The 23,901-nt window shown below is 41.4% G+C and overlaps 1 protein-coding gene across 8 annotated transcripts in view; it reads left to right on the top strand.

Moving 5' to 3' along the window:
* The window catches only part of RASAL2 (RAS protein activator like 2), a 160,523-nt gene that overhangs the window by 40,284 nt on the left and 96,338 nt on the right, over positions 1-23,901 (top strand). For 4 of the 8 annotated variants that reach the window (XM_088060155.1, XM_088060156.1, XM_088060154.1 and 1 more), the window contains exon 1: positions 16,716-17,495. The exons of 2 other annotated variants lie outside the window; for them this stretch is intronic. In XM_088060155.1, coding sequence (XP_087916281.1) covers positions 16,901-17,495 — 595 coding nt within the window. In that variant the 5' untranslated portion in view covers positions 16,716-16,900. Of the gene's footprint in view, positions 1-16,715; positions 17,496-23,901 lie in introns of those variants that run through there. 2 more of the 8 variants (XM_088060157.1, XM_014257584.2) reach the window with 1 other exon arrangement.

Raw genomic sequence — 23,901 nt, 5'->3', positions numbered from 1 at the left:
ATCAGACTTTTAAAGGGACTTCTAAGTGGTGACTTCTCTATAAGAACAGATGTGGTCAGATACTATTTCAGCAGAACTTCTATTCCACATACTTTGAGGCAGTAGGTTTTTTAATGGCCCCTTGAGAATGTATTATTTTAAAATAGTGAAATATTTCTAATGACTCCTACTAATGTATAAATATGTTTAAGGTTGGTTATGGTGTAGAACTGGCGAGCACTTCATGAAGTTGTGGTGAAACTGAACATTGTAAAGTTTTGATCTTTATTTAAAACAAAAAGGTTATAAAATATCATGGTCAAAGTCAGCAAATAGCATTTTGCCAGCCTAATAAATGCTGCTGGATCTATCTTTCCTCTCTTGAGATCCCTGCTGCTTTTAAATACTCTTTAATTTGCCTTTCTGCTGGTGTACAGCTGCAGAGAAAATGCAAACTGTTGTTTGTACACTAAAATAAGCTTCAGCCATGCCCTAGCTAAAGAGACTTTTAATTCAACTGAAATTGGTTGTTCTTGAACATTATTCTTTGTCTTATATAAAAATACAAACTGAATGGGAAACTCACTACGTTAAAGAACAGCAAAGCAGCAAAAGCTTATTGAGAAGGACTAAGCTAAGCAGTATCCTTTGTTTTCTAACTATGAAAACAAATTTCATATTTGTTTATTTCAGCTGCATCACCACAGCTGATGCTGCCATATCACCTGGAGGTTCTGCAGGATGGCAGTGGATGCAAGAAGCCATTAAATGAACTTTCAAGTTGTCCCATCAAAGCTCTCAAATAGCAGAAAAGTAACAGTCTTAATGGTTGCACTATCTTTACATTTCTGTAATGTAGTTACAGAATAATAATAATAATATATAATAAAATATGAATATTTTTCTGTTGGCAGGTAAATAATGGAAGTAACAGGGATCTCAGGTAATTTTATTTAAGCATCAGGAATATCTTCTGTCTGAGAGTGCTGAGGATGATGTATCAGGGACCTTTACCCTTATAGAGAGGAGTATGGCTTTTAAGGGTGGTAGCCCCTGAGCTGTCATATCAAGACCCATGGCTAAGGGAGTTTCAGTATGGATTTAATCACCTGAGTGCAGTGATTCATTCAAGTGGACATGTTATAGAACACATTTGCTCAGAAAAGCATCTCATTTAATGACAGTCTTGCAGCACAGGTGTCAGAAATATTCTAAATCTGTTTAGCATTTAGCAGTGCTGCATTCTTCTGTCATGGAGCCATCAGAATCCTGTCTGCAGAAAGGCTTTTAATATTCTTTAAAAACAAACAACAACAAAACAAGAAAAAAAATAATCTGTTTAAAAATAACATGGTATTACCTTGAATATTCGTTGTTTTTATGAACCTCCTAGCCAGGCACAGAACTTTGTGTGCTATTTCCTCTGCAGACAGATAATTGCAAGAGGGAGAGGAAACTGAGCCATGTAAAGTAAAAAATCTTAGTAAGTTCCTATTTTTGTTTTCTGGGAACTTAATATATATTTTTATTTTAATTCTTTTTTTTTAATAATGAAAACATTTTAGCCTCTTAAAAAAAAAAAAAAAAAGAAAGGTTGGATTAGTAATAAATCACCTTGGCAATAAATTGTATTTATGTCTCTGAAGGTACCTTACATTAAAAGTAAACTTTTTCCTGTTCTTGTATCTCTGTATCTTCTCTTCAGTAAGGAACTACTACTTGTATTGTTCCAGTCATTTTCCTTGTGGAGATAAACTTGCAGTCACTTTCTGACATGACAAAACACTAATTATAGCTGCTGGTATAAACACTGGAAGTATTTTGGTTCACTTGTCAGTGTATTCAGTTATTATTTTGATTAAATTTGTAATCCTGAGGGTTGTTTTCAGATAACAGTAAGATAATTAGCTTTGAAAATGAGGTTTCCAGTTTCAGTTTTAGCAGGGCCTGAGAGGAGATAACAGATGATAGCTTAGGTAGTAGGAAGAGTAAATTTAAACTGAGTTTTGTGAATACTGAAAGTAACTGTGGGGCTGAAAGTTATAATTAGGCTCGTGAGAAAAAATACAAACATTAATTTCCTGATTATGTCTGTAGATTTTAAAGTCTTAAAAATCCCTGAATGAAACTTTTGCCATGGCTAGGTATTTTCTGGGGCAATCACAGGCAGCGGCCTCTTCTTTGAGCTAAATTCAGTTTTTTTCCTGAGTAAGTGCTTTAAATAACCATTCTTGCTAAATTGCAGCTTTCTACCTGTCAGATTTCAAGAGTTCCACATCAATCATCAAATGTGTCTGGCAAAGTAATGGCAGCATTAGACCTGTCTGTGTCAGAAGCTGCTGCACTGGAATTTCTGCTGCTTCTTTTTTCCTTCTGGAATTCTCCTTCTGGAATCTCTGGAGTTAAGCTCTTGAGATAATGAGCACATATTTCTTCCTTCTCTTCCCTTGCCCTTTCTCTCTCTGTCGTGTTTCCCCCTCTTATTTCTGGCTCTGAGTTTCTGAGCTTTAAATGCACATTTATTCGTCCTTTAGTGAGACATTGTGTTATGCGTCACTGTTCTCTTCTGTATTGCTGCATAAATTCTGGTTTTCCCCATAGTGTGGTTTGTGTTGATTGGAGTCGGTTATTTTACAAGGAACCCTTGCATTTAATTGTATTGCATTTAATAATAGGAAAAGAATGTGAGAGCAGTGATTTCCCTTCCCCCTGCCTTTTTCTGCCTTTGGTGGGATTACCCAGAAATTGCCACCTTCTGGTTCATTCAGAATTTCCCTTAATATTGATGTAGTACAAAATTTAGAGGTCTTAATGATAAAAGAACTGCAGCTTCTATTCTAATGTTCTTTCATGGCCAGAAAAAGAGAAGAATGTAAGTTTGGTGTTGGAATAGAAATTTTTTGCAGTATTGAATCTATTGAACTGTGACTCATTTGATAGTCTAGAGCTGTGATTATATAAGAAGGACTTTCAAAAATAGGCTGAAAGCAGAGGTGCAGGCAGATGAACTCTCCTGTTCAATTCAGTGATCAGTCCCTGTAAATGGGAATTGAATGCATATGGACTATTCAACTGTGAAAAGTACAGTCTACAATGGGAAAGCTTGTGGGATTTAATCCATTTTTTGGCTGTGTCTGATAGTTTGTTGCATGGGAAGAGCAGAGGAGAGTAAGTGGGAAAAGTAACTGAAAGAGCCCAGTAGGGTAGAAGAATGAAGGACAGAAATAAACCCAACTTTTTTCCCAGTGAATGTGACAAAGATTCTGAATAAGAAATTGATGTGCAATCATCTCTGCATAAATCATGCACTATTTCTGGAAAACTTCTTGCAGACTTCAAATTCCACTGCGGACTGATTAGTTAACAAAGCCATTTTAAGAGGTATTTGTGTCCTCCCACCTTTCCTTACAGGTTCCTTTGATGAGCTTGAAACTGTGGAGCTGTAAAACCACAAGCACCAAAGTGAAATGTTTTAAACAGCTCAGAACAGCAAAGAGCTCCTTGAGGGTCAGCTCACAGCCAGTGCTCCTGCAGGGTTCAGGAGCCTAGGGGGAGCAGTGAGTTTTGGATTTGCTGGCATTTTCCTGTACTTCTGAGATCCAATAATTGTTGAGTTGTTGATTCTCTCTAGATTTCACAGGCTTAGTTATTCTCCTTCTGTCAAGATGACCATTGCAGCTTTGCAAAGTCATTCTCTGCATACCTGAATTTCCACCTAAACCACTAAGAAATGCTAAATTGGGTGTACAGTTCTACCATTTAAATGTGGTTTAGTGGCTTGGCAGGGGGTGAGTTGTTATTCACTTGATAACAAAAGCTGCTTAATTTAGGCACAATGAAAGTTTGAAAAGTGGTTGGAATTTGGGGGAAAAGTGTTGGGAGATCTTGTACCCTGACTTGTGAGTACACAGTGACTCATGGTGTTGGCTCTGGGAACAGAGCATTCCACTTCTCAGCTGCTTGGGGAACATCATGTGTGGATGATGGGGAACAAAGAAAATAAGAAAATTGAGAAAGAGGAGCTCATGCCTTCTGTGCATCACAAATACAGCCTGCATCTAATCTTTAGGAATCCAGGCAGGAAAGACTTGAAATGCAGACTCAAATAAGATAACTCTTTATACCTAAAGACTGAATAAGAGTTATTTTGGAGATCAACAACTAAATTTTTTTAGAAGTGTAAAAGCAATTGTGTATTTACTGTAGGACGGTAAATATCTTTAGTATTATCAGTTCTTTTTGAGCACTTTGGTATCAGTAATTTCTTGCTCATCTGTTAAAGTCTGAATCCAAAAGTTAAATGGCAGATGTGCAGCTTCCCACGGTGATGTGGCTGCATCTGGGAGGTGAATTTATCACAAAATCCCAGAAGATTTGGGTTGGAAGGACCTTAAGGCTTATCTTGTTCTATCCCCCTGCCATGTGCTGGACACCTTCCACTATCCCAGGTTTCTCCAAGCCCCATCCATCCTGGCCTTGGACACCTCCAGGGATGGGGTGGCCACAGCTTCTCTGGGCAATCTGTGCCAGGGCTTCCCCACCCTGACAGGGAAGGATTTCTTCCCAATATCACATTTAAACCTACTCTCTTTGTGCATATAAGTTCAGTTAAGTTTTATATGATACAAGCTGAGACCTGAGACTTCTTTCTAGTGTAATAATTAAATATTCAAGCCCTCTTTATTGAAACAGTTCTCTCAGTTCTCCAGACTGTCTTGCCCACTTTCTCTTCTGGCTGCTGTGTTCATCTGGTGTGAGAACTTCAGAAGTATGTTTGACAGGCCAGGTAAATGCATTAACAGATGCACTGAAAAATCCCCCAAACCAAACCACAATTTATTAAACTCTCAAGGTGATTTGTTAAGTCTTTTCTTGGGGATTGGCTTTGTTTATTTAATTGCAGCAAATTATATTCCTTGAGGGGTTTATGTTTTAAGAAGATAAAGTCAGATTTGTCCTTTTTTTATCCCCTTGTCTTCTACTACAGTTTATTCCAGAGGAATAATCAGTTTCCTTAAGTCAGTTTTCTAGACAGTCAAGAAGGTAGAAGAAGGACCTGATATACTTGACAGCTTTTCAGACAGGAAGAACTTGATTTTGTTCTGGTTTCAGTTGTCCCTAAACATGTGTTTGTACAGGGAGGTGAGTTTTGGCCCCCGTTGCTGGGCATCATGCCAGCTCCATGATGGTGAAACCACAGCAGCTTCTCATGGGTCTCAAAACTGTGTGTGAACCCTGAGCAGCAGCACCTTTTAGTCTAAAGCTGTTTGTGCCTGGCTCTCTGGCTGAGATGCAGGAGGGCACAGCTGCTCCAAAGCTGTAGCCTAAGGCATGGGTTGGAAAGGAGACTTTTCTGTGTGTTCCATCACCTTTCCTACTTTTCCATGCCTGGTGTGAGCAGGAGAAGCACTAACTGGGTCCTCATGTCCCCTCCTTTCCCACACATCGGGGTTGCAAGTGGGGAGAGAGTTGTTCTGAGCTTTGGGATCTTTTCCTTTCATCTTTCCTTCCTGTTTAACCATCACCACCCCCAAATTCTTCTGGCTGCTGATGGTCAGAGAAGAGACTATTTTGCAGGAGGCTTGGCCAGTTAATCTTTGGTCCAGAGATGAGAAGTGTAGGAGGAGGTTTAGTGACTCTGACCAGGGTTTTCATAGTTAAAAAAACCTGGATGCATTAGTATGGAATAGAAGTAAATAGAATAACCCAAATTTGGCACAGGGTTGACTTACAGGGCTTCTTCTCTGTTTGTAGCATTCCTGACATTGGCATTGTCCTGCTCTGTCCTCACTTGCTGTGAAGTGAGGAGGGAACAGGAAGCGAGGACCTTGTGTTCATCTAAAGAGGTGGTGTTGGGAATGCCAAATTCAGAGGATTTCCTGGCCTTTTTTGTTTTTCTGGGAAGAATAAAACAAAACTTTAATAAGACAAAAAATAAAATCCTTGTCTGTCTGCCTCTTCCCTTGCCACTCCCCACCACTTCTGCCTTGTGCACCACCAGCCTGGGGTGGGATGTTTCCAGGCTCCTTTTTGAAGATATTTATAAATAAGTTGAGGTCCATATGTTTGTTTTTTCCCAAATGATTTCTTTACTGTAAGTCATTATATTTCTGTGTAATTGATCTATGTGTGGCAACTTGCAACTGGGGAGGGAAGTCACAAATGGGTTGGGCCCGTGCTGCGCAAACGTGGAAAAAGGAAATAAAAAAAATAGTTTGACAATAGTAATGACAGCTAGGGACAGAAACTTGTTAAAAAAATACAAGTTAAAACTAACTTGCTTTGAAACAGTAAGAATAAATGGGATGCATAACTGTTATGGTCTAAAATAGAGCAGGGAATAGAGGGCATTGATTTCTCTCTTCTAGCCTCAGCCTCCCCAGCAAAATTTGGCTTATAAATATCCATAAATCAAGAGGAGCAAAGGCTCTTTAAGATGTGAGTATTTTTAGCATGAAGGAAAAGCATTTCAGTGGTGTTCCTTCCCATATACTGTGGTTATAAATCCCTTTATCTTGGTGCACTTAACAACAAATCAGGATTTCAGGTTTGGTGTCCTGGTACGTAGATTTTTGTTTCCAAACGCAAACGTGGGGAATTCTCTTTGTTTTTTACATGCTTTGGGGAAGAGAGGGAATACATGGCTGGACATGTGCTGCAGGCAGGAGTATCTGGTGGAAAGATATGAGCCACAGCAGGGCAGGGGGAGTAAATGCCCTGCCGTGTCCCATGTAAGGAGATTAGGTTAAGACTGCAGCCTGGACTGAGTAAAAATTAGAAAGGATAATGCTGCATTAATTCACACAGGTCTAGCTTCTGTAGCACAATGACAAAACAAAATTAGTAATAGCCTAAAAATATAACCCTGAATAAAAGAACTTTCTCCTCCTCCTTTTGCCCTGTGCTCCCTCCTCCCCTCATTTCCTGCTTGGGCACCCGAAGTTGGAAACTTAAGAGTGGGTTTTGAATGGGATTTTTCTTCCTCCTCCCATGCCTTCATTTGAAAAAAAAAAAAATTTAAAAAAAAAATTAATTTTATTTATTTTTTTTAAAAAGCCTGTTTCTGTAGCAGTGACTCAGTCCTGCAGTGCCTATCTGCCTTGTGTCAGGCATGGGGCTGTCTGGGGGAAGCAGAGTGTGCACATACCCAAACTGTGAGACAAGCTTTGAAATTGCACCAAGCGCGCTCGGAGCATCAAATGTGCCGGATCACGCTGTGATTCCAGTAACAGCCAGAGCTCTCTTGGCTCCCAGTGGGAAAGTGGTCACGCTGCTTGAAAAGGGGAGAGAGGCCAAACTGCACATTCATTTGGATAATTAGGTAAACAGTAAATAGGAGAAGGCCTCTTCTACTCAAGCTCCATTGTTTTTTCCAAAAAGTCTATATTTAGATTTGGCAGCCAGATTTATCACAGTGATTGGTGCATTGTTTAAACAAGGTCACCGATGTGTGTGTGTGTTTATCTCTGCTTAACTGGATTGCTTATTTGAAGTAGAAATACCTCCAAAAATATTATGCACAGCTCTTGAAAAGTTGTGTACTCATGCCCCAGAGCACGTGGTCTTTATTAGAAAATAGATGCAATTATTCATGTTTGGTTTTGCAGCTTGAAGTCCTGAGGGATTTGTACATAAAACTGTGGAGATTTGATTGCATCCTGATTTTATGTCTCACTGGTATATGAGTGTTTCATATATGTAAAAACCTTTTTATAAGGCAGAGATTATAACAAGTTCCTAAGTGAATCCAGACGGGTGCTGTCCTGTCTGTTGGAATTGGAATACACATGCTCATTAATTTTTAGTCTAACTGGTGGTTGCTTTTGTCTTTCTGAAACCCGGAGTGCCTTTGTGTTTTATATCTAGAGCAATTATTCTGGACTTGTTGGCAGGTTGGTTTGAGACTTCAAGGTACAATTTCAAATTCAGACTTTATTGCTCACAGCAGTTCCATGCTGCTTGGTGGGGATGGAGCATGGTTTACTAACAGTGCTAGTGTGGTTAAGGTAAAAATAGCAAATATCAGTTCATTTTCCCTTTTACCGATGAAGTGAGAAAACAAAAAAAAGGCATTTCAGAAATGTCAGCTGGAGAGGATTTTGCCCAAGCAAAAGCATGAAGTTCTGCAGGGTTTATTTCCTTCATTTTTTTCATGGTTCTGTTATACCTTTTGGTTAAAATTTCTTTTTTTTTTTTTTGCAATGAAGATAACTGAGAGTTTATTTATTTTAAAAGAGATTGCTCAACAGTGGCTGCCTATTGAAAGTCTTGCTCGCACAGACTTAAAAATGGGATTTGGGAAGGATTGACCTCAGAGGGAGGCAGTTCTGCTCATCTGGTGTTCACACCTGATGAAACAAAACCAGTCATTTTGGAACTTGAAACTGAAGTGATCTCTGCTACCATAATAATGAATGAAAAGACACCACAGAGATGAAGTTCTTGTGCATGGCTCTCTGGAGGACGGGGCTCCATGTGCAGCTGCCACCCACAGCAGTCCTGCAGGTGGCCTTGGTGGCTGGGGATGCAATGGCTTCGTGCAAATCCTTTTTCACAATGTCCACTTCTTTGTTTTGTCCTGTGGTGAGGAAGTGTGTGCACGTGTCACAAATTAGTTCCTTAAATAGTCTCTGAAAGAAAAATTATCTTCTTTCTCTTCCTCCTTCCTTCCTGTCCATTCAAAGGTTGAAATTCTTCTGTATCTTTCCCTTCTGGGGAGAGAGTCTGTACACTTAAATTCCCAGGCCAGTGCTGGGACATAGAGGTTCATCTCTCAGCGATCCTGTGGTGTCAGAGCCATGTCCTACACTGGACATCATTCTTCAAATTGCAAGCACAGAGGTTCAGTCAAAAAAACCATTCTGTTTTGGTGCCTGCAGGTCACCTTGCTTCCTCCCTTGGCTCTACTGCCAGTGCTGGAATCTCCTCCAGGCCTGGCGCCGGGCTGGCAGCAGGAACATCTTCATCACTGTCCCTGACATGTGGCTTCTGCACTGATTCAAGGCTGTTCCTGACAGACAACCTGTGGAGAGAAAACTCTGCTGGTTAGAAGGTTATCTGCATTTAAAAAATGCTCTTTTTATTTTCCCTGCCTCCTCATCTCTTTTTTTTTGTTTCTCTTTTGGTTGTTTCTTTTACTACTTTCTCAATGCAGTGCTATAGCACCTGGAATTTTACACAGAGCCTTTTTCCATGCTAAGTGTTTTAATTTCAGACTTTTGGCATTTTGAGATACCAGGTTGTTTCATCTTTCCTCTCTGGCTTTTATTTCTCCATTTAGATGAAGATTTAATCCTAACTTCCAGCTGTCACTGATTTGTTGTCAGTTGTTGCACTTTAATTTACGGATATTAACACAACATTCCGATGGGTGTTAGGATAGTTCTCATCCAGCTCAAGGAATTTCCCTACCTAAATTCAGAGCCTAAAATAATTCTAGATTTGTAAATTCTTCCTTGTGTTTTGCTGTCTAGGGACATGGCTTAGTGGTGCACTTGGCTGTTTTGAGCTCGTGGTTGGATTCAGTCTGAAAGGTCATCACAGCAGACAGAGAATTTCTATTACTGGTGGTGTTTAGATGATAAATTCAAGAATTTAATTATGCCTGTTGCTAAAGTTCTTTATTTATATACACTGTAAGAGTACACTCTCCAGTGATTTTGAAGAGTGTTGTCAATTAGCTGTTGGTTATCTTTTGCTGCCAGTTGGCCCTTACAGTGGGATTTCCAGTGTTTGAGAAGCTTTTAAAACATATTTACATTTTAAAATGTATTTACAAAACTAGTGTTTTGTGAAGGAGTTGGTGATATAAAGATAGTTTATACATTCTAAAAAAGGATAAAATAAGATAATAAATAAATTATAAAGAAAATAAGTTAAATAAAATAACAGCTACATAGACTTTAATTTAAAAATATACAGAATGAAATTGTAAACCCAGCTCCTAACGTCCTTGGTGGAGAGTTGGTAGGTCTTACTTTTGCAGAAGTCTGCAGTGAGGATATGTTCCTTTCTAGTTAGATAAAAATAAAGGCTGGAAAGTTCAAATAAATGCACCTGCTATTTGGGCATAGTTACCAAGACCATTTTTGGGATGTTTACCCATTAAGTCGTCTGTATACTATAATTGTATTTCCTTCCCTAGTAGTTTAGGCTGTAGTTGGTTTGATGAACACAGGGATCACATCTAGCAATAAAACTGTGTTTTGCTGGTAAAACCCTTCCTTTAAAGATTGCAGCAGTAATGGCTTTTCCCCCCACTCTTTCCACAAAAATCCCAAACACTTCAGTTGGGAATGAAGAGGGGTGATGGGAAGTGAATTTTGCCTGCTGAAAAACAAAGCTATTAAAAACAGAAATGAATAGCTTGCGTATGATATTTCTGATGGTACTAAGCCCAACCTGTCATCATGAAGCAATGGATGTCAGATTGTGCATAAGTGCTTTTTTTTTTCCTCTGTGCAGTCAAATTTTGTATATTTCTATAAACATATTGGGGCGAGTGCCTCCACTCGCTCCGCGCAGGTCATTCTGCTGTTTCGCCTTCCCGTGCTGCAGAGGAGCTGCCAGTGTGTTTACCTGCAGGTCATGCATTTATTTATTTGCACCAGTGCATGTTGCTAAAATCCTTGTCTGGCTGGGGTGGCTCGCAGCTGCGTGTGGGCTCAGCCGCTGCCTGTGTCTGGCTGGCTCTTAAATGTACATTTTTATGGCCCTTGAAACTTGGCACGAGCTGTGTTTGGTCGTCAACAACAACAACAAAAGATTGCTAGTGAAATTAAAACCTGGCATCACCATTCTACAGGTTTATTCACGATGTATTGAAATGGGATTTTCTTGCTAACATTTGCTGGCATTTATCCAAAGCCCAGCATCTCATAAATTTATATTATCTCTCTCTGCTCTGCTCAGTTGACAGGGCTGTAGCAGCTTCTCACGCAGATCACGGGAACAGTATGGAAAAATGAAACCAGCAGATTTTCACGTGGGGAGTTCGTATCAGCAGAGAAATTGTAGCAGTTTTGCCAGGGAATTAGAGGGCAGAAACCACTGAATGAGTCAGGTTGGAAGGGAGCACAGTGGCTCATCTCATCCTGCCTTCCTGCTCAAGCAGGGTCATCCCAGAGCACAAAACAGAGGATTGCATCCAGACAGGTCTGGGATATCTCCAGTGAGGGAGACTCCACAACCTCTCTGCACAATCTCTTCCAGTGCGTGCTCACTGCACAGTGAAGAAGTTCTTCCTCATATTCAGGTGGAAACTCCTGTGCATCCTGAAGAGTTTTCAGTACCTGCCTTCAGAAACCAGACCATGGAAAAAGCAGAGCTGAGTCAGGCTGGCTTGCTGTAGCTGTGGTGACAGGTTGGGCTTGGAATCGTGGGGCAGGGACAGCCGGTACAACCTGCCTTGGCACCCAAATTTAGGTGAGGAAAATGAGGTGCTCTGTGGCATTTAAATGCTCTGATATTACCATTTAGCTTGTTCAGAGGCACTTCAGCCTCAGCATAGTGATAGTGGAAACAGCATATCTTGATTTATGTGGGACAGGTGAGCTTGCAGTGTGGTCACTGGAAGGCTTGGCCAGCTCCAAGCACACAAGGCAGCTTTGCTCTCAGGAGCTCTGGTTTGGGCTCAGTAAGGTATCTCTGTCTTCCAGCCACACCAATTCCAAGCCTCACTCTTCCAGTCACTCTAACCACAAATGTGACAATTCCTAAGGTGCTGTTTCATTCGTCCTCTGTGTAACTTCTAAACATTAATTAACACTAAATGTTAAGAGGTCGAGTAAGTCAGGTGCACTGGTCTGCGCTGAGCTGAGGAAAAGTCATATCCACCTGCAGGAAATGTTGCAGGGGGAAACAGATGGATCTTGGTGATAGGAGATGGGAAGGGGATGTTAGGTCATTAATTACTTAGCCTTGCATAAACAAAACTTAATATTTTGAAAAGTCTCTAATTTAAAGGGAAGGAAAAATCTTTCATCTTCTGTGCTATTTAACTACATGTCAAGTTGGGTCAATTGGAAAACTTTTGTGTTCATTCCTGCTTTATATATTGATTACTCCTCCACAAATTGTTCCAATGCACTGAGCATTGGGCTAGTTTTAAATGGGAAAGGAGCTAAGGGGAGCTAGACTGCTAAATCCAAGATCCCTGACCTGCTATATTCCTTCTGGTTTCTCTAGGGAGGATACAGGGTGCAATTTGATTTACTTTTCTACAGGTTAAAGCTGATTTGATGGCTGGTTGTTGGGGACTTAAGCTGGGATCTTTTCAGAAGTGGTATTTGCTTAGCCTGCTGCTTTTCTCAATTAAAAGAGAGGACTTGGTTGAAACCAAGTGTGGTGAATAAATGTTCAGGGTTTATCATGGATGTTGGTGGTTACATGGCATTTTGGGGTTTTTTTGGGTTTTTTTTTTCTTTTAACTCTCTTCTTTCCCCTTTTTCCCTCCATGTCTTGGTAAAAAATGAGAAAGCTGGTAAATTTGTTTGGTCCAAAACTAACTTAGAATGGAGCAGTTAGGTCATAGGAGATTGCAGTTCATCCTTTTTTTACAATATAAGCTATGAATTCAAATCTTACACATTGTAGTGCCTTTACTCAAGCACTAGACAGCTTCCAGAGAGCAAACAAGCATTGAACATTCATTTGTAGCACCAGAGCCAGGTTGTCCTTCTTCCAGCTGCTTGGCAATGGTGCACTTGGGGTTTTGTGTGGTATTGCTTTTTTACTTACTTAATTGGCTGGTAGTATTTATTAAACAACATACTCTGAGAAATTGCTGAGGCTCCATGCAGCAGAGCTGGGTATTTTTTCTGGAGAGCTGAATGGTCGAGAGCAGAATTCCCACACAGGAGGCCCTTGGCAAAAATTTATCTTCATATGCTCTTCATAAGGCTGCTTGTGTATATTTTCTGTGAAATGTTATAAAGTTAAGAAAGATTGTTTTCCCAATACAATCTAAAAGCTGAAATACAGTTACATTTCAACATAGCAAATCTCCATTTTGTGCATAAATTACTTAAATATCTAGGAGTAGTGAAATATAATGCTGTTAAACATGTCAAATGTGATGATTAAGTGACTGGATTGTTAGGAAGAAAATAGTAATTTTCTGAAAAGCTAAATGAATGATTTGGCACAATGAACTGCAAACACTACCAAAAAAAAAAAAAGAGAACTGAGGAAAATTTGCTAGTGGAGGATCACGTTTGTAGGCAGTTGGTATTAAAAACAAGAGTGAATATATTTCAGATTTTCTCAACTTAATTGACAAACTTGTTTCTTCCCCTGACATTATTTTACCTGCTGACAGCTGCGTGGGTGGCTCAGTAGGGCTGGGGATCTCACATCGCTGATACAGTGGCAGTCGCTGCTGTAAGCTGATTTCTTTGTGATACTGAGACTGTCAAATGCTTCCCAGGATAAAGTGCTGCTCTGGAAGGACTGGAGTGGAGCCTGAGTAACAGGACTGCGGATCAAGGAGAAAGTTCTGCCCTCTGGATTACTTGCCTGCATGCTCTATGGACAGAAGAAATGCTGGAGCCACTTGAGGCCAATTTTAACTCAGTGGCGTTGAGTTAGTGTAGACAACGGGGTTTTTTGAACATCACTGTTGCTGCTGCTGATGATGTGTAAGGAAGGGAGAGATCAGTTTGATTCGAAGCCCAGGCTAAAATTTTTGAGTTGGCTATTTAAAAGAATGGTCTTGTTGGTAGACTAAGCAAACTTGTCTGTCAGTGTTTTTATGTTAATAAACATGTAAACCTTGGCTGCATTTTTAGAAGCACTTTGAGAAAGACTCTTTTACCCTCTGCAGAGTACACTGTGAAACCTCAGTTAGGCCAAGGGTAACTTTCCTTTGATCACGAAATGTGTTCTTCTGAGCAGTGGTAACATGAAATAAAAAAGTGAAATCAGAAGTAAAAAAAAAAAGTAAAAAGCCTTCTCAATATTTTTCAAACTTAAACTAAACTGTGACTTTGATGTTCTTGGGCTTCATGTAGAGTGCTTATTGAAGTTTTTCTCTGTATTGTTAGGTCTGTAGAGAGCTGTGGTCCAACCCCTGGCCACACCAATAAAAATAGTTTTGAGTAGCAGTTAACCCATAAATGGTTTTGCACGTTGCTTCGTGCTGTAACTTGAGACGTGGTTAATCTTTCTGTGTGTTCCCTTGCTGAAATGGGTGGTCTGTGTGAGTCTGTGATCAGTGCAACGCCAGCTGTATTTGGGAGGGGATGGAGGGACCTTTCCATACAGTCAGGTAGGGAATCAGCATCATCACCATAGGATGGTGATGAAAAAGGTGGGGGGATAATCCTGGTGATCCTCTCTGTCCTCATGCAGACTGGTGTCTTACCTAAAGTTCTGTCCTGTCCAAAGTGCTGTTGTGCTAAATCCCTGTACTGGGATTTAACTGGGGTCGTATTATCCGAGCTGAGTCATTCCTCAGGGGTACCAAGCACCTTACAGGGCAGGTAAGGGCTCTCCTAGGGCTGTTTCAAAACCATGGTCTGTGTGGGTGCCCAGCCTGGCAGAGATCAGCAGGAGTTACAAAGCACACTAGAAATCTACAGCAAGCAAGGAGTGCTTTGGCTCCTGCACCGTCTATCAATGTTTTCTGTCCTCTCCTGCCCTTCTGTGCTCCCAGCCCAAAAGGAGATGTCAATGTGTTAGCAGAAACTTGTGCAAACACAGCTTGCAGAGCTGACCAAAAGCCTGCCTCACATTCTCAGCTTTCCCTGCTGATTATGGTTTGTGCCACTGGAGCCAAGCACATCATCACCCGTCGGATTTATTCCTACTCCTGAAGTTCCCTAAAGCCTGCTTTACCAGCCTGCCTAATTCAAAGCATTTGGTCAGAGCACTGCTGCCACATTAGCAGCAAAAGGCTCAAAAAGGAGGAGGAGGATGAGGACCCATTGCTGGAAGGGGTGAGGTACCCAGTAACAGCAGACCCAGTTCAAACTGGGGTTCTCAGTGCTTCTGTGTCTGCCTCAGTCTTGAAAAAAGTGGACACCTGGGCTTCTATGCTTGGTGAAAGGGATCAAGGAGAACAGCTACCAGCAATAGATGAGGGTCATGTCAGGAGTTACTTTAAAGAACCTATGTGAGTCCATGGGGCCAGATGGGCTGCAACCAGAGGTGATCAGCAACCCTTGGGATCAAGAAGCAGAAGACAAAAGCCAGCTAACATTTTTCTGCTGGAGTCTGTATCGTTTTCACGGGAGTAGCAGTATCTCTGTGCTCACTGCTTGTGCTTCTTTGAAACTTCATTGCTCTGGATGGAAATTATAGCAGAGCTGTGGTATAAGTACATTTTATCATTCCAGACTTATGTTCTGAGCAGAGTGATGTTGACAAAGCACAAGAGGCAGCATCATTATTTGATGCAGAAATTGCATTGCAATGTCTGAGCTGTTTCTGGGGTTATTTGTTGTGGCTTCTTAAACATGGTCATTTTTAGATAGTTGCTTGTCATTTGTAATTGGAAAGTCTAACTTGCTACCGAGTAGTGAAATTATTTTTTTATTTGAAGGAGGTTTTAGGGCAACTCCTGCTCTGTTCTAGGGAGCAGTGATACCCTTTCCCATATATACACGTAAGTAAGGAAGTTTTTGCATCTGCAGCTGTCAGGAATGTGCTTTGGCTGATGAATGCAGCCTAGCTTAAAGGCAGGATCCCACAGTGGGTCACTTAAGCTTTATTGGTCTGCCAGACCAGATTATCATTTTATTTAACCAGAGGAGTAGTTTTCATTGTTACTTTATTGCCAAGGGTGTGTCAGCATTTCCATTATAAACCCCCTATTTTCAGGGATTTGAGTAGACTTGAGATTTAAGTGTTCTGCTCTAAAACTTGGCAAGCGTGCTCTTCGTTCACCAGCGGATATTTTCTTTATGAGATTTTAGAGCGGTCAGCTGTTTCTTAAATTGTAGTGGAGGCAAGAGAGTTTTTTCCTCTTGGTTAAACAGATAGCACTATTTTTTCCATCTCATTTATTGCAACTAGATTTATAAAAAATAATCCCTATTCTGCTGTTTAAAAAGGGAAGAAAGGGGGAGGAGAAAAAGGAATATCTTCCTGCTGCCCTGTTCTGTTTGCCATACCTCAAACCCTTCCCTTTGGTCTGTGTTTGGTGAAGTCCCACCCACCCTCTTGGTCCCTTCTCTCCTCCTCTTTACTTATTTCCCTTCAGTGTATTTACACTCTTACTGCATTGAGTTGCAGGGTTTGTTCTCCTTCCTCCATTCCTCCTCTTTGCTTTCCTGTCTCGTGCTTCCAGCACTGGATTCTGCTGAATCTGCCTGTATTACCTTTCTCTAAAAGGCAGCTCTGAGGTACTCTTAAATGATACAACATACCTGTGGTAAATAGAAACTTCATATTTAACTATACCTAGTAATCTATTTTGCTACTTAACTGAAGAGCATGTGCATGACTCTTAGTTGAGTACTGCAGTTTTTCAATGCTTTTCTGAGATGTTGCTGTGTCTCTAGAGCAAAGTACTTTCGCATTCCTTTTTTTTTGTTCTTTAACCAAATCTTTAATGTAGACTGAAAAAAGTGAAGTGTGATTGGCACAGTGCAGCATTGTGGGTTTTCATTGCTGGCTCTTTTAGTCATTTCCTGAGAGCTTGGTGCAGAAATGTGACAGCCCAGGAAGCGATAGCAAGCTCAGCAAGGCTTCATGTGCTGCTGGAAATTGGTGTGCTACAGGTGAGGGAACGTCTTTCTGGTGGAGATGTAGGAATACCTGGTCCTGGGATTGGTGCTCAAGGTCTTCAGGAAGAACCTCAGCTGTTTTGCAGTTCACAGTCATGAGCAAAGTAACTAGGGATGTAAAATGGTGAGTGAGGAACTACAGCTACGTGACTACTAAACAACAAGGAATGTAGGTGAAGCACCGGAATCCAGAAATGAGCGCTTTCAAAAAGCATCATAGTCTTTCTCCTAGGACCTTCAGAAGATCTTTGTCTGAACAAGATGCTGGCACAGCTGCCTTGAAGGACTATCATTGGTACCACCAAATGAAAAGCAAGAAGTTGAATAAACAGATGAGTTTTGACTCAGAGAAACATCTTGGAGCGTACAGGTGGCAAAGACATCCTTGGCCTCCCTGGAGGGTAAGCAAAAGAGAGGGCTCCTCCAGTTTGAAAGGGGAATGCAATGACCCAAGGCTTGCCAGAAGTTCTGCAAGCATGGATGCTACCAGTGCTGACAATCTCCACGAAGCCCCACCTGGGACATTCTTGCCGACCAGGACTCGCCCATTCCGGGTTCCCTTCAAGCGCTCTCTGTCCGAGCCCGTGGCGCACGCCGGGAGCAGGAACGGCCGGCCGTGCCTGCAAGCCGTGCGCTCGCTGGACGCCGAGCAGCAGGGCCACTTCAGCAGGGGCATCTTCTCCTCTCTCTCAAGCGGCTTTTCAAAGATAATGAGTCGGAAAGGGGACCCTGTCAGTGAGTCTGTAACTGAAGGGAGGACAGAGGACAATCAAATTGTTTGGAGTACAGGTAATAAACTCACTTTTGTTTTGTTCTGCTTCTGTTTGTGTAACAGGTGAGTGCAGCGAGCCACACGATAGTTGTTTAAACAGATTTGTAACTTGTCTTTATTAATATGACACCGATGCTCTGATGTTCTATCTTCATTTTCAAAAAGCAACTGAAAAAAAGGGTCCTTTCTCGATAAGGAAGTGGTATGAGGTGTTTTGGTGTGTGCTTTAAAACTTGGAGGTCCCTTTAAAGCAAGCATCACCTGGTGGTAGCAGTTGCATTTCCTTCTCAAGTGTGTGGTATAAGCAGTCCTGCAGGCACGGTATCCTCTGTGCTGTTGTGCTGCCCTGACTGAGATCTCAAGCCTGCTCCTGTCAGTGAAGTACCAGGGTGAGAGAGAAATTAAGCTGTCTTTTAAACAGAGTTCCAGACAGTGGAATGGATCTAGTTCCTCATACCAGATTCTCCATTTCATAATCAAGCAGCTGGATTGGTGGCTGCTCTCTGGTAGATGCCAAGGACGGCTGTGTTGCAAGGGTTTAGCCAGCTGAGATTGAGGTCAGCAAGATGCCAGTCTGAGATTTCATTTAAATCTACCCTGCTGATAACAACACTCTTAAGGCAGGCAGGGTGGGGAAAAAAGAGCAGGGGAGAAAAGGAGATAAACTTGCCCTTTTTCTCAGGCTTTTCTGAAACTTGCTAGTGGGCTACCCAGCTTGAACCCGGTAACTGATGATGCCTGGGAAAAAATCCACAAAGTTTAAATTTGTAATAAAATCAGAAATAAACTTTCCTTCTCCCCAAAACCTCAGCACTTTCTAGAGTCCTCCAGATTATCATATTAAAAACCTGATAACATCTGGGTACAGCTGAGGCTGCTGGACAAGTCATCAGTATTCAAAAAAATTCAGTAGTAGTAGTGAAAGAAGAATATACAATGTCTGCAGGGGTGTTCATTCTTTCAGTCCCAGTGGAATGTCCCTGACAGGCTTGTGTTTGCTATTGGAAGCTGTCATGTTGCTTTAAAACAAAAACCAATGACCAAAAAGAAGAAATAACTAGGAAGGACTATTTCTGTTTAAGTCTATTGATTTACAGTCTTTGATTCATTTCTCCAAGACCTTTTTCAATATAAAGTTGGCTTGATGGCTTTAATTTGGCTTAATAAATTGTGTGGAACACATGGTGGGGAAAAAGAAAGTGTCAGAATTACTTTTCTGTTTCTTTTCTGTTGAAGTCTTCTCATTAAGGAGTTGGTTGGGTTTTTCCTCTCCTCTCTATTTATCCAGATTAGGAACAAAGGTTTCTACTCCAGGCTCTCACTGTTGTTGAGACCTTCTGGGAAGGTTTTCTTTGTGATATGAGCATTTTGGATCAAAATGCCACAGGATCTGAAGGGCTGAGCATCCTTCTTTCCTCGGTGCTCTTTGATACCAAATGGTTCTCTCATAATTCACAAGTATTGCCAGTCTCTGTGTTATTGGGGTACTTTTCTTTTTAGTAGTGTGTAAACAAAAGAAAAGCATTATTTGTGAGAAGGCACCACTTGGTAAATACTTCATGTCAGTTATGGGACAGTGATGGAGTCTTTTGGCTCCTTTCTGGGTGGGCCAAACCTCTGTCTGAGCCTGCCAAAACTGGTTTTGCAAAGGGAGTCACAATTCAGGAACTGAGAGAAAAACAATGGGTCTCTAGATTAAAAGTCAGACTCTCTCGAGGGAGGAAATCATAGCTGAGAAGGTGTTTGGGGAAATAAGTTTGATGAAGTCACCCATAAAATCATTTTGCAATAGCCAGGTCCTGCTTGGGACACTTCACAGGAAACCAGAGCTTTTGGTGGGATGAAAAAATTCCTCCGTGGGGTTTCTTTTCACCCTTTTGCCATCACATTCCATCTCTGATCCCTCAAGTGGATGACAGCTTGTGTTTAACAGGACTAGCTCACCCTGTAAGAGGTGCAGCAGTGTGGGATATACAGTCAGAGGACAACTAATGGTGCTCCACTGGTTTTATTTGTCCTTAAAGAAGCGCTGCCTGTGCCGTAATCAGCTGGAGCTGCTGGGCAGAGGCTCCTTGCCCTGTGCATGACTGTAGGCTGAGACCTGCTAAAACTGTGGTAAAACTTATGAACTCCTGGGTTTTAGCAGTGAGGTCTGAGGGAAGTGACTTGAAGATAAAAGGGGTGAGAGAAATACACATCTGTCATGTTCTTCAACCACAGTCTAGATGCTCAGAGTGGATCAAATCTTGTGTTCTTCCAAAAACAACACAAATTTAATTCTGTGGGGGGTCACTGAATTTTCCACTGACTGTTTCGGTGCTTGGATGGACAGAGGGTGTCTTTCCATGCCTATAGTCCTGTTTACTGTTCAAGGAAAAATCCAAGAAAATGGATGTTTTCCTCTCCTTGAGAAGCAGAAGTTGGTAACCCCCATGCAACTGAGATCTGTGGTAAAAGTGCTCAGGCACTCACACTAACCACAGGATGGTGAGGGACATGGGGTTTCTCCAAAGAATGCAAACAGCTTTACACAGAAAAGCTTGATCAAAAGTCCCCCAGGAAATGTCTGTTTGGACAGAAATTCTTGTCACAGTGACTGAAACCCAAGAGACCTTTTCTGTGTTGTGAAACACACAGTGGGAGAGGCACTCTTTGGACTTGAACCAGGAGAACCCAGGGGTGCACGTTCTGTCTTCTGTCCACAGAGCCAAGTCCTCTACTTCCACACCCTCACTCAATTAAAAGTATTTCCACTTTCCTCTGAAGTACTTGGAGATTATCAGCTTTTTTAAAAGTTTGTCTTCCTTCTAATGCTTGCCTGGCCTCTTGTGTTTTGCTTCATCTCTGCGCCAGAATGGCAGAACGGTTCCCTTCTCCAGGAAAAGCTTAACTCCCAAAAGAAGACCAGTTGTTTTTATGGCAGCTTGAAGAGGGAAGTGGGATTTAAAAAGAAAAGAAGAAACAAGATCTGGATAAATATTTTCCACTTGGTCTCACAGTCTAGGAAGCATGTTCAGACACTGTTTCATCACTTCTTGGCTGTGGAAATCCCTTCTGGATGGGCTCACTCACCCTCTTAGGCGATGAAAGGATGCTGAACCCCAGGAGAGCCGCGTCCTTCAGCTCTGCCAGAGCCTTGGCAGGATGCAGAGCCTCCCCAAAGTGCGTGGCAGGCTTTCTGCATCCCACTGCAGCGTGGGTTTGGGGAGGAAGGGCACAGATGGAGTGGACAATCAGCAGGAATAGCAGAGCTCTTTCCTGGTGTGCTGCGTGGTTCTTCCCAGGAGCAGCCTGGGCCGGGTTTGGATGGGAATGAAGTGCTTTTGGTGCATATCTGCTGATTTCTAACCACTCCCAGAGCCAGGCATTAGGAACCAGCATTTCCACTGGCATGTGCAAAGCCTGAAGGTAAAAGATCTTACACTCACTACTATCATTTATGTATTTATTTACTTATTTACTACTTAAGAAATCTAAGAACATATTAATTTCTAGTATATATGTTAGCTTGAGGAAGGAGAAGTGTGATTCTGATAAACTCATTGTTGAGAACATACCATGATATGGATGAAGACAATGCCTTGGATCCCAGGGTTGTGGGTGAGCAGCTGCACCTGTTCTTATTGCTTCTGAGTATTACCAGTGACCCTTCCACACTCTTGAAAATGGGTTTGTGAGACAGTTCTCAGATAACATTTATTTCACTGTTGCTTATCTGGATCTCAGGGTGGTGTGCATTTAATTGTAGACTGATGACAAAATAATCCTTTGGTAGAATGCCTTACCTATATCTTCCCTGGGTATCTCTGTTTTGGTTTGAGGGGGTGAGAGTAAACACTGGTTTCTTTTGTTTAGTGTGTGTTTAGTTTTCACAATCGTGCTCTTGTTAATGTTTTTATAAAGACAATTCTTCAGAATTCCTTCCTTCTCTTTCATCACCTGGATAAAGATATGTTTCTTCAGTCTTTTAATTTTCATTTCAAGCTTTCATTCATTTTATAGGGGATTTTTTGTGCCTTGAGTGAGAGAATATTTTATATCCTTGCTTTTCCAAAATTGTTTGGTTTTTTACAATTCGCTAAAGTAATTTGAACTCTATGCTGTTTTTAAGATCTTTACACTGTAGGTTTATTACATTTCTTACATATTTCCATATAAACTTACCTAGATATTTGTATTTTCCCATTTATAACTCAAAACTAAGGCAGTTCCCTGTTCAGTTACTTAGAGCAATTTCCAAAATACAAAGCTGTTTCTTCCTGAGTAGGAATTTAGTATTTATTACTCATTGGAGCAGCTTTTCTGTATTCATGCTTTTAAAACCACTTGCTCATTTTAGAAGCCCTTCTACTGACTCATGTGCCTCCACTCCCAAATCTCTTTTGCTCTTAAGTACTTTATTTTTGGTGGGTTTTTTATTTGGGAAGTTTTACACAATTGAGCTTGTTCATGTGCTCCTTTAAGTGCTGTGCAAATGCTCTGTGCTGTGAAACCTGATGTTGTTGTTGAAAGGTGTAGTCTTAATGTTCAAACTCCTTCACCTTTAATTATCAGAGCAGATTCAAGATAGCTGCTTGTACAAAACCTCTCGTTGCATTAAACTGTAGTTTTGTGTAGCTATAAATATGAAAATAAGACATTGCTGCCCGATTTCTCTCTCTTTTTTAAACTGTAGTGTGGTCTCGTGGTAGTAGATGCTGTGTTAGCATGGAATATTTGAAAATTACAGCGGTGTGGGGATGCACAGGGAGCATTTCTGGCATTTGACAGCTTTAAGTATCACTTAAACATCCCTCCCCAATACTTCCTTCTGCCTGGATCATCCCAGGCACTGTAACGTTTAATGTGGGCTATAGGCTAATACTATGCAGCTGAATATTTATGAACACAACACAAGATAATTAGCCATAATATGCAAAGCCAATAAAATTATGTTTATCTGATTTTAATTCCACTTAACAGACAGTGTCTCTGTGCAAGCAGTTGCGGTCATTTCACTGTTGACTGGTGATTTTCATGTATTTAATCCCCAGATCACTTTTGTCAGGATCAAAAAATTCACATTCAGCAGGATAAAGGAGGATGTTTCTATTTGTAAGGGCTATTTTCTGACTCATGAAATCATGGCAAGGAACTGGCAGGGTGTTATGTTCCAGGTTGCTTTTTGCCATTTTTGTGGTAGGTATCTGTGGGACTGTCGGGATGTTGTACTTTACGCTACTCAAGCAGAGGAGTCTGACAGCTGGTGCATGCAGGAATATTATCTGTGATTACCTTGATCATGAGAAGTTATTGCATGGGAATTATCTGAGGAGAGGCTAATCGTGTCCTGGAGACATCTTGTCTCCTGTGTTTTCTTACCAGGGAGAGAGGGGTTTGAAGAGATGCAGCTTTCTTGGAGGCAGCCAAAGAGTGGAAGTGTGGAGATTAGGAAAAAGAGCTCCCAGTGAAGTAAAGCTCTGGGGTTTTGGTGGGAGAAGCTTTTCCTTTGATAACAGGCCAGACAGGGTCAAAAAGAGGTGGCTGGAGAAGGAAAAACAGTCTTTGCTTTCCAAAGGAGAAGCTGTGTCTGGAGCAGGCGGATTTGGAGTCTTTGTCAAAGCTCTGTGTTCCAGCTGTGGAGTCTCTAGAAAGAGAAACTTGGGCTGTGAGACCCCATGGGGAGGGATGCTCCCAGCCCAGGACTGTCTGCAGGATGGCAGCACCTGCCCCCACAGCCCAGGAAGGACCCAGACTGGTCCTTGCCAATCCCCTTGAGGGGTCAGCAAGGCCAGGCTTGCGAAGTATGAAAGAAAATGTGTTAGACTCTTCTCAAAATTCTGTGTTCTTCTTAAAGACAGGCTTAAATCGTAGCTGCCAGAGGGTACAGAAAGGGGAAGTGCGGCCAGTGGTTCAGTTCCTGCTAAGCTTATCTGACACTGGAAATGGGAGCTTTAACTCTTCCTGACACACATACATTGGGGGCCTGTAGTGAGAGGGTAACTTCTGCCATGGTAAAATTTTCTTCAGGCAAAGCTTCCTGGTTTGCATTTCCACAAATGCTGCCCGTAATGGAATTTGGCGCGAGATGAAGATCGCCTGCGTGCTTACAAAACGAGCGCTTCCTAGGCACATTGACCCTTTTTTCCTTAAAATAACAAACCCAGAGGAAAGTATTTGGGTTTTAGGCCTTTGGTTTTTTTCCAAATAATGAATGGTGCAGATTTGCAGTGTTAACAGTGTGTGATTTAGGACTCAAAGCAATGGCATTTTAGAAGTAAACATGTGCAAGATGATCTCTGTGCACTTATTTATCCCATTACTTTGCTATAGAGTTACTTGATTGCTTGCTTTAATTAATTAACTTGTATTATCATTTAGCCTTATGCTTTCTGTGGTGATACTTTCTCTGTGTTAGTTACTCAAGAGACTCTTTAGACTCTT

Source organism: Pseudopodoces humilis, chromosome 10, assembly GCF_049639895.1.
Source record: "Pseudopodoces humilis isolate 2021_Gansu_Grassland_sample_001 chromosome 10, ASM4963989v1, whole genome shotgun sequence".
NCBI classification, from domain to species: domain Eukaryota; kingdom Metazoa; phylum Chordata; class Aves; order Passeriformes; family Paridae; genus Pseudopodoces; species Pseudopodoces humilis.
The sequence above is the reverse complement of the archived record's forward strand: the minus strand, read 5'-3'. Positions and strand labels throughout refer to the sequence as shown.